Below are 10959 nucleotides of genomic sequence, written 5' to 3'. Positions count from 1 at the left end.
CCGATGTAATCCTTTAACAGACAGACGCACGCTTGTTGCTGCTGCTTTGAGGATGCAAGTGCGGCTACATCGCACACAAGTCACAAACACATTAAAAAAATAGTTTTTTATTTTTTGGAGCACTTTGAGAGTTACACCACCCTTTAACAGACAGACGCACGCTTGTCGCTGCTGCTTTAAGGATGCAGGTGCGGCTACAGCCCACACATTTCACAAAGACAGAAAAAAAAAGAACAATATTTTAATTGTTTGTGGAGCGCACTTTGAGGGTGTCACCACCATTTAACAGACAGACGCACGCTTGTCGCTGCTGCTTTGAGGATGCAGGTGGAATCTAGACGGGATTTGGAACCGGGGACACACTACCTCCATCAATTGTCTAAATCCCACTGCACTAATGGCGGATACCGGACGCACGTCTAACACCAACATAGCAGTCAAGGCCTCAGTTATACGTTTTGCTTCAGGATGACTGCTGTCGTACTTCATCCTCATCGCTAGGGACTGTTGGAGGGTCAATTGTTTAGTAAAAGTAGTGATGTTCCTACTTCCTCTCTGGGATGATGAACAACTCCCAGCAGCAGCAACAGCACTAGGAGGAAGTGGTTCTTGATCTCTAGCTATTTTATTTTTATCGGAGAAAGTTTGGTCCTCCATTTATGTTATATTGATAATATATACGTGCGGCTAAAGCGCACACAAACACAGAAAATACTTTTTTATTTTTGCTGGAGAGTAGTGCACTTTGTGGGTTACACCACCCTTTAAGAAATGAGCCAGCCGGCTCTTTACTTATGGGACACAGGCGCACGCTTGGCGCTGCTCCTTTGTTGATGCACGTGCGGCTACTGCGCACACAATTCACAAACACAGAAAATATTTTTTTTTTTGGTTTGGACTGGAGTGTACTTTCGGGGGTTACAGCACCCTTAACGGTCAAGCCAGCCGGCCCTTTACTTATGACACAGGCGCACGCTTGGCACTACTTTGTTGATGCACGTGCGGCTACTGCGCACACAATTCACAAACACAGAAAATATATAATTTTTTTAGCACTTGGGGGGAGCACCCCTGATGGACAGAGCACTCCCTGGACAACACTACAGCACCCCTTTAGGACTGGGACACTGCACAGGACTTTGGAGTGGACACAGCCCCTATGGAGAACTGACTGCACAACACAGTCCAGCCAGCCCCTATGGACTTTGAAGTAGTGGACACAGCCCCTATTAACAACAGCAGCACAGCACAACACAGCCAGCCCCTATGGACTTTGAAGTAGTGGACAACAGCAGCACTACACTACACTACACAGCCCTAACTCCCACCCTCCCTCTTCACTGTCCACAGCCGAGTGAGAAAATGGCGCCGACGCGGGTACCTTATATAGGATCCAAAACCCGCGAGACTCGGAAGGCGGGATGATGACATTTTGCCTCGATTTCAGATCCGAGTCAGGCGGGAAAAGTCGAGCCTGACTCGGATCGGACTCGGATCGGGGGGGCTCGGATTTCAGAAATCCGAACCCGCACACCCCTAGTTTATACTGAAGATCATGTGACACTTAGATGTCACACAGGTGGGCTTCATTTCACTAATTATGTGACTTCTGAAGGGAATTGGTTGCACCAGAACTTTTGAGGGGCTTCATAGCAAAGGGGGTGATTACATATGCACATGCCAATTTTCTGAATTTTATTTATTAAGATTATTTTTTATATATATTTTTCTCATTTCACTTCACCAAATTAGACTATTTTGTGCAGATCCATCACATAAAATTCAGATAAAAAATAAATAAATTACAGGTTGTAATGTAACAAAAAAGGTTAATAGCCAAGGGGGTGAATACTTTTGCAAGGCACTGTATATACACACACCCACAATATATATATATAAAATGCAGGTTCATGGGTAACAAGAGAGCAACCAGTTTTCTTCAGGGTCAGGCTAATATTTATATCAGAATGATCACACACTGTTTAGGGGTTTGCACATTCTGTCTGACAAAGGTCCGTGCTAGGACCGCTACGTAGACATCTGGCTTAAACAGTATGTGACCATTCTGGAATAAATATTTGCCTGACCCTGAAGAAGACTGGTGAGTGCTCTCTCGTTACCCACGAACCTATATTTAGGTAACTTCTGGAAAGTTGGCCTTGAGATGCTGCACCCCAGCTGGAATGATTTGAGTTTTTGTGAGTGCTGTTCGTATTGTTGAACTATATAGTAATGCAGATATATATATTGGACTATAATATAATAAAGCACATCTATTTTGGCATATAATAATGCTGATAGTGTGATATAATATAGCAGATAAATATAGGAGTATAATACAATAATGCATATATTGGAGTATAATATAATAAAGCAGATCTATATTGGTGTATAATAATGCTAATAGTGTAATATAATATAGCAGATAAATATTGGAGTATAATATAATAATGCATATATAGGAGTATAATATAATAATGCATATATAGGAGTATAATATAATAATGCATATATAGGAGTATAATATAATAATGCATATATAGGAATATAATATAATAATGCATATATAGGAATATAATATAATAATGCATATATAGGAGTATAATATAATAATGCATATATAGGAATATAATATAATAATGCATATATAGGAGTATAATATAATAATGCATATATAGGAGTATAATATAATAATGCATACAGTATATATACATAAATATGGGAGTTTACTATAATAAAGCAGATCTATATTTGAGTATAACAATGCTGATAGTATAATATAATAAAGCAGATATAAGAATGGCATTATACTACTATATATAATTATATATATGCTCAGCTTTCCCTCAGTCTGTTGGTTTTCGGCTCTCAGGAGGTAACAGGGATGAGCTGAATTTTTCCCTGTCTGGGTCACAGGATAGAGCATGACAAAACGTTTTTCTACAAAGACCGACAGAAATCCCAAGTCTGGTCCTCACTGTGCAAACACTCTGTATCCACATATATCCCACCTCTGTGTCACCCCTCATTCCCTATCCACAGCCCCACCAATCACTGACACATGTACCCTCTGTATCCACATATATCCCACCTCTGTGTCACCCCTCATTCCCTATCCACAGCCCCACCAATCACTGATACGTGTACCCTCTGTATCCACATATATCCCACCTGTGTCACCCCTCATTCCCTATCCACAGCCCCACCAATCACTGATACGTGTACCCTCTGTATCCACATATATCCCACCTGTGTCACCCCTCATTCCCTATCCACAGCCCCACCAATCACTGATACGTGTACCCTCTGTATCCACATATATCCCACCTCTGTGTCACCCCTCATTCCCTATCCACAGCCCCACCAATCACTGATACATGTACCCTCATATATCCCACCTCTGAGTCACCCCTCAATCCCCATCCACACCAATCACTGATACTGATACATGTACCCTCTGTATCCCCATATATCCCACCTCTGTGTTACCCCTCATTCCCTATCCACAGCCCCACCAATCACTGAAACGTGTACCCTCTGTATCATATATCCCACCCCTCATTCCCTATCCACAGCCCCACCAATCACTGATACGTGTACCCTCTGTATCCACATATATCCCATCTCTGTGTCACCCCTCATTCCCCATCCACAGCCCCAATCACTGACACATGTACCCTCTGTATCCACATATATCCCACCTCTGTGTCACCCCTCATTCCCCACCTATCACTGGTACTGAGAGGAACGTTGTATAGTACTGATGGTGGAGGATTATGGCTATAGACCAGGCTTATACCTTGCAGTCAGTGGCCACAGGACAGGAATGGGTCAGATCTCCTGCATTGGAATTTGGGACGCCACTTTGAGCAGACCTTTACCGTTCTGGGGTCATAATCATTATGAATTACCGCAGGACCCAAGCCCAGCGCATGAACAACAGACACCAGGAGATGAAGATCCCGACTGAGGTGATAAATCCCTAACCTTCCCCTCCCTTATGGGTGCCTAGCCTCCCCCAGGGGAGCCTAAACCCGACCTCCCCCGGGAGTCTCTAAACCTAACCCTCCCTCCCACGGCTATCCGCTTCCATCGCTCGGCTTACATACATTCGGTATGCCGGGCTTATGATAGGAGTCAGTATTTAGACGCCCATCATTAGTGCCAAGCCAGGTTTTCACTGACGGGAAGCCGGTGGTCGGCATTTCGACTGCCAGCTTCCTGACTACATCCCCTGGGTTACACATGCAATAGAGGACAAGTGCATCTACAGGTACCACCAACCCCAGCTGCAGGGTGGTAGTATCAGGGGGAAATGTACAGTAATTGGACAGATCAGGTACAAAAAACAAACAAGTTTATTAACAAGTCATAAGATTATATAAAAAGCCCAGTAGAACCAGGCGGTACAGGGAAATCAGACAAAAGCCCCCCAAATCCCTTAGAGTTCATGCACAATAACTGGAGGAAAATTACTCAGAGTGCCAGCTCCTCCCTCCCAGTCCTCAGACGTAGTTCTTGCTGGGGTAGTCACTGCGGGCTTGAGAGGTGGCAGCGGTGTATCGGGCAGTGTATGGCACATCATCTTTCTTGGGGCATGAGCAGCTCAGCATTCCACCACCCAGCAGCATCAAAGCTGAGGAAGCCCACCCGATGTAGAGGGAAGCCCCCAGCTCCCTCTTCTGAGCCTCAACCACGAGCGGATTGTAGAAGTCACGGATAATGGTGTTAGCCGACCAACACGCTGGAATCAACAAGAGGATGCCGGCCACAATGAAGACCACACCAGACACCATGCTGACCCGGGCCTTGGTATTCTCATTCTCCACACAGTTTGTGCACTTGGCACCCACAATGCCTATGAGTAGGGCCAGGAGGGCCACCAGGATGCAGATGACGCAGAGGGCACGGGCAGCCTGCAGGTCCTGGGGCAGCGCCAGCATGGAGTCGTACACTTTGCACTGCATCTGACCGGTGCTCTGAACGATGCAATTCATCCATAGTCCTTCCCAGATGATCTGAGCCACCACAATGTTGTTTCCAATGAACGCCGTCACCTTCCACATGGGTAGGGCACACGTGATTATGGAGCCAATCCAGCCAATGAGGGCCAGCACCACCCCGAGCATCTGGATACCAGTAGAAGCCATCTCTTATGTGCCGGAAGCTGCAGGCAGAAGAGACATTAGATGAGGATTTATCAGACAGATAACCCATCTCACAAAGGGCATTCACAGATCAGAGACTGGACCCCTGGCCTACAGGGCAAGTGTAACTCAGGTGTCCCTTATTTTTTTTTGGGGGGGGGGGAAATACTTAGCAGCCCCCCATCCTCTGGGTATAATTACAGGGACCAAATACCTGCTACAGAAGCCAGCAAGAGGCACCACATTATATAGTGCATCACTGAGCCCCCCAATAAAGCTGTGGTTTGGGGTAATATTCTGCTGTGCAGAGCAGACTTCCTGCCAGCAATCCTAAGTACTCGGTGGCCAGCCTCATCTTATAAAGAACAACTGATATCATCCTTTCCACCCCAGAGGTTCCCAAACATGGTCGTCAAGGCCCCAACAGTTCAGGTTTTAGAGCTTTCCATGGTTGAGCACAGGTGGTTAAGTCAAACTGACTGAGGTACTAATTCAGTCACCTGTGGTTAAGCATGAATAGCCTTAAAACCTGGGCTGTTAGGGTGCCTTGAGGATCACGTTTGGGAACCGCTGGTTTATGTATATGGTGTCACGAGGGTTCCGCAGTACCTAACAAAGTACATACAGATGAGCAGAACAAGAGAACAGCGTCTTACAGGCCAGATAATGCAGGACAAGCACATGGGATATACACATTGCTGTAACAGCGGTCATAGCACTCACATAAGGAGCAGGGTGGCTGAAGTCAGGGGTTACGTGCTGTTGCAGGGAGTAGATGAAAGTAATGGAAGGAGAAGCACATGAGGGAAGAGGGCCCTGCTTGTGAGCTTATATTCTCAATGGGAGGACAGGGGAGACAGACAGGGGTGACACAGACGGGGTAGGCAGGGAGGAACAATCATGTAGCAGCTGGTTAGGAGGAGAGCTGGAAGGCTACGATGAAGTAGGGGGTCTTGAGAGCCTTTGAATGATTGTACGGAGATGGTTCCAGAGGTACAGTAGGGAGCAGCACAGGAAGTAATCAGCTGGCAGGAGAGGCGGCATTTGCTGAGCAAAGTGGCCGGGCAGGTGAGTGAAGGGAGAGAGGGTCAGAGATGTAAGGAGGAGGCACATGTAGGAGAAAGGGGAGGATGAGCCAAGCAGCAGCATTGAGGACAGCAGTGAGAGGTGGGAGCTGACATAGGAGGTGGTTACAGGAGGTCCAATTTGGAGTGGATGTTACACCAGAGATTCCCAAATTACATCACAATCAGGCTGTAAAGCTATTCCCACCCAGAGTCCAGATGGTTACATCAGACAGGTTTTATTTACATCTGTGCTCAAAGCACAGATATCCTCACAACCTGGACTGTAATGGCAGCATTTGGGAACCAGTTACACCATAGGTACCCAAACTGTCCTCAAGGCACCCCCAACAGTCCATGCCTGAGGGGGTTCACAATTCACATGCAGCATGTCCCCCAGCCCCACATCTTACCTTGTGCTGACAAGCAGGTCCCTTCTCCCTCTGGCAGAACCATGACCCCAGCCATAGTGAGGAAGCCGGCCCAGCCCCCCGACCCCAGCCATAGTGAGGAAGCCGGCCCAGCCCCCCGACCCCAGCCATAGTGAGGAAGCCGGCCCAGCCCCCCGACCCCAGCCATAGTGAGGAAGCCGGCCCAGCACCATCTTCTCAAAGAGGTCACTGCAGAGGAGGGACCCACCTGCCAGCACAAGTATACTATGGGTGCAGCCCCCTGACCTAGGCGCCCACATGTACCAGAAACCCCTTATAAAGTTTAGCCTTAACCTGAACTCCTAGATGTATTTATAAGTCAGTGTTACTGAGGTACTAATTCAGTCACCTGAGCACAAGTATGGACAGCATTAAAGCCTGGATTGTTAGGGGGGCAGTAAGTACAGAGTTTGGGAAACTGCCTCACACTCAGAACACAAAACCCAGAATGTAGAGTAACACAGCCCCCACCATAACACAGATTTACACAGCCCAGGAGGGAGAACAGACCATTCACTACATATATAACAACAGGTCCCACAGCAGCAAGCGTTATATCCCAGACAATAGGAGACAGCAGATAACACATGAGACCGTCCCAGCAGATAACAGACCTGCCCCATACATAGCATGTAACAAAGGCTTCCATTGTGTAACCATGAGCCAGGGAACCAGCTGCCCTGGGAGGAGTACAGGTGTAGTCAGAGCACAGATTAGCACACCTGTACTCCTGGCAGGAGACCCTCAGCTACAGGAGGGGACAATAACCAGCTTATACATAACAGGGGGGGAGACAGACAAGAGCCCCTCTGTGCTGCCAGTGGTCACATAACCCTCACCATGCAGGTACCCCCAGCCCATTTCCCATGGCAGGTGTGGGGGTCCCTGGGTACCAAACATGAGAGTTTCAGATTCCCCAACAAGAAGTGGTGACATCCAGATACATCTCTCTCCCCCCCCCCAACATCCCATGAGACTAGAGGCAGGTGTACAGAACCCCCCTCCCCAGCACAAATAACCACCCATCCCAACATACCTCAGCTCTCTCTTACCTGCAGAAATGACCTGTGGAAGTGACCTGGCTGCACCTACCCCCTCCCAGAGTTTTTATAGAGCCCCCTCCCCTCCCTGCTCTGATGTCAGCATCAGGTGGGAGATTCTCAGACAATGGGGGATGTGTCCTATCCTCACAACACCTGGGGTGGGGAGAGTTTCACTGAAACCCCTGTTCACATGGGGGATGGGAGGTGTCTTACCTGCTGAGTATCCTGCCTAGATTGCAAGCTTCGTGGCCCAGTGCACTATGCAAACAACATGTGCTATAGTAAATACACCATGCACTACTGCAGGAAAGGGTTAAATAAAGAGATTGCCTAATGCAGTGTGGGGAGCAGTAGGGTGCAGTGCGGGGAATAGTAGGGTGCAGTGCGGGGAGCAGTAGGGTGTAGTGCGGGGAATAGTAGGGTGCAGTACGGGGAGCAGTAGGGTGCAGTACGGGGGACAGTAGGGTGCTGTGCTGGGAGCAGTAGGGTGCAGTGAAGGGAGCAGTAGGGTGCAGTGCGGGGAGCAGTAGGGTGCAGTACGGGGAGCAGTAGGGTGCAGTGCGGGGAGAAGTAGGGTGTAGTGCGGGGAACAGTAGATTGCAGTGCAGGGAACGGAGCAGTAGGGTGCAGTGCGGGGAACAGTAGGGTGCAGTACAGGGAGCAGTAGGATGCAGTGCGGGGGACAGTATGGTGCAGTACGGAGAGCAGTAGGGTGCAGTGCGGGGAATAGTAGGGTGCTGTGCGGGGAACAGTAGGGTGTGGTGCGGGGAATAGTAGGGTGCAGTGCATGGAGCAGTAGGGTGCAGTGCGGGGAGCAGTAGGGTGTAGTGCGGGGAGCAGTAGGGTGAAGTGCGGTGAGCAGTAGGGTATAGTGCGGTGAGCAGTAGGGTATAGTGCGGGGAATAGTAGGGTGCAGTGCGGGGAACAGTAGGGTGCAGTGCGGGGAGCAGTAGGGTGCAGTATGGAGCAGCAGTAGGGTGCAGTGCGGGGAATAGTGGGGTGCAGTGCGGGGAGCAGTAGGGTGCTATGCGGGGAACAGTAGGGGTGTGGTGCGGGGAATAGTAGGGAGCAGTAGGGTGCAGTGCATGGAGCAGTAGGGTGCAGTGCGGGGAGCAGTAGGGTGCAGTGCGGGAAGCAATAGTGGGTATACTGCGGGGAATAGTAGGGTGCAGTACAGGGAGCAGTAGGGTGCAGAGGGCGGGGAACAGTAGGGTGCAGTGTGGGGAATAGTAGGGTGCAGTGCGGGGAGCAGTAGGGTGCAGTACTGAGAGCAGTAGGGTGCAGTGCAGGGAGCAGTAGGGTGCAGTGCGGGGAACAGTAGGGTGCAGTGCGGGGAACAGTAGGGTGCAGTGTGGGGAATAGTAGGGTGCAGTGCGGCGAACAGTAGGGTGCAGTAGGGAATAGTAGGGTGCAGTGCGGGGAGCAGTAGGGTGCAGTACTGGGAGCAGTAGGGTGCAGTGCAGGGAGCAGTAGGGTGCAAGTGCGGGGAACAGTAGGGTGCAGTAGGGAATAGTAGTGGTGCAGTGCGGGGAGCAGTAGGGTGCAGTACTGGGAGCAGTAGGGTGCCAGTGCAGGGAGCAGTAGGGTGCAGTGCGGGGAACAGTAGGGTGCAGTAAATAATGATGTTACACATACAGCGCAGAGCGGATCTGCACAATAGTATTACTAGAACGTTGCACTTTGCCAGGTGTCCTGTTCTGCAGGAAAACATTGTGACATTCTCTGCAATTATCCATAGAAGTACAGGGACATGAATCAGGAGCACACAGTCCTCATTCAGACCTGCTCGCAAGCGCTGAGCGCTCGCAAGTGGGTCGATGTTTAGTCCCTGCGCACGTGCATTGGCCGCACTGTGCATGCGCAAGCCCCGGAGCGTGAGAGAAATTCTCTCGCTCCGGAGCTCACTACAAAAGGGGGGGGGGAATCAACATCGACAGCTCGCCCCGTTTTGTAGGCGGGGGCGGGGGGGTGGCTACACAAACGGAGGCGTTCCTGACGGAATGCTTGGCGTTTTGTGGGCGGCCGCACTGATATCAGCAGTGATGTTAGTGGGGAGCTCCTGGCTCGATCAGAGCAGGAAGCTCCCTGGGGCTTGCGGTTGCCGAGACCCCAACCTTAGGGTCTCATCGCAAGCCCGGATGGTCGCGATTGTCTTGACCATCGCGACCATCAACCTGGTCGGTCGATAAAGCTGTGTGTGGTAACCCACAGCTTAGCTAGCGACCAGGAGGCAGCACTTCAAAACCCAAGCGGCCGCCCTCATTCAGAACGACCGCTCACATTTTGCGACCGACTCTGAATGAGGGCCACAGTCCCTTGGTAGTAATGATATATACAACAGACTACTACCAACTGCATAGTGATATACTGGAATAGCAAAGAGAGAGAATGTTGGGTTGTTGTTGTTATGATATACTACAGTGATGTGATCTGTAGGGATCAGTGATGCAGGGAGAGGTGTGTGAGAGAGTGAGAGAGAGAGAGAGGAGAGAGAGTGAGTGAGAGAGAGAGAGAGAGAGAGAGAGAGTGAGAGAGAGAGAGAGAGAGAGAGAGAGAGAGAGGCTGTCTGGTTGTAGTTATGTGTAGGGACCAGCGATGTAGGGATCAGTGATGCAGGGAGAGGTATGTGAGAGAGAGAGAGAGAGGCTGTCTGGATGCAGTTATGATCTGTAGGGACCAGTGCTGTAGGGATCAGTGATGCAGGCAGAGGTGTGTGTGTGAGAGAGAAAGAGAGAGGCTGTCTGGTTGTAGTTATGTGTAGGGACCAGCGATGTAGGGATCAGTGATACAGGGAGAGGTATGAGAGAGAGAGAGAGAGAGAGAGAGAGAGAGAGGCTGTCTGGTTGTAGTTATGTGTAGGGACCAGCGATGTAGGGATCAGTGATGCAGGAGAGGTGTGTGTGTGTGAGAGAGAGAGAGAGAGAGAGAGAGAGAGAGAGAGAGAGAGAGAGAGAGGCTGTCTGGTTGTAGTTATGTGTAGGGACCAGCGATGTAGGGATCAGTGATACAGGGAGAGGTGTGTGTGTGAGAGAGAAAGAGAGAGGCTGTCTGGTTGTAGTTATGTGTAGGGACCAGCGATGTAGGGATCAGTGATACAGGGAGAGGTGTGAGAGAGAGAGAGAGAGAGAGAGAGAGAGGCTGTCTGGTTGTAGTTATGATCTGTAGGGACCAGTGCTGTAGGGATCAGTGATGCAGGGAGAGGTGTGTGAGAGAGAGAGAGAGAGAGAGAGAGAGAGAGAGAGAGAGAGAGAGAGAGAGAGGCTGTCTGGTTGTA

General features: G+C 49.7%; 1 protein-coding gene across 1 annotated transcript; it reads right to left on the bottom strand.

The window, feature by feature from the left end:
* Positions 1 to 4340: 4340 nt before the first annotated feature.
* On the bottom strand, positions 4341 to 7751 carry LOC148431398 (claudin-4-like). The gene is made up of 2 exons (XM_088466020.1): positions 7695 to 7751; positions 4341 to 5167 (listed from the first exon to the last, which is right to left on the bottom strand). Exon 2 carries the CDS (start codon positions 5148 to 5150, stop codon positions 4506 to 4508), a length of 645 nt encoding a protein of 214 aa, XP_088322146.1. The 5' UTR covers positions 5151 to 5167; positions 7695 to 7751; the 3' UTR covers positions 4341 to 4505.
* Positions 7752 to 10959: the final 3208 nt, after the last annotated feature.

The sequence above is a fragment of the Taudactylus pleione genome, unplaced genomic scaffold (genome assembly GCF_031769625.1).
Source record: "Taudactylus pleione unplaced genomic scaffold, aTauple2 ptg002292l, whole genome shotgun sequence".
Classification (NCBI taxonomy): Eukaryota; Metazoa; Chordata; class Amphibia; order Anura; family Myobatrachidae; genus Taudactylus; species Taudactylus pleione.
The sequence above is the reverse complement of the archived record's forward strand: the minus strand, read 5'-3'. Positions and strand labels throughout refer to the sequence as shown.

Excerpts from the sequence above, each read along its gene's own strand:
- LOC148431398 (XM_088466020.1), bottom strand. The coding sequence starts at position 5,150 with ATGGCTTCTACTGGTATCCAGATGCTCGGGGTGGTGCTGGCCCTCATT.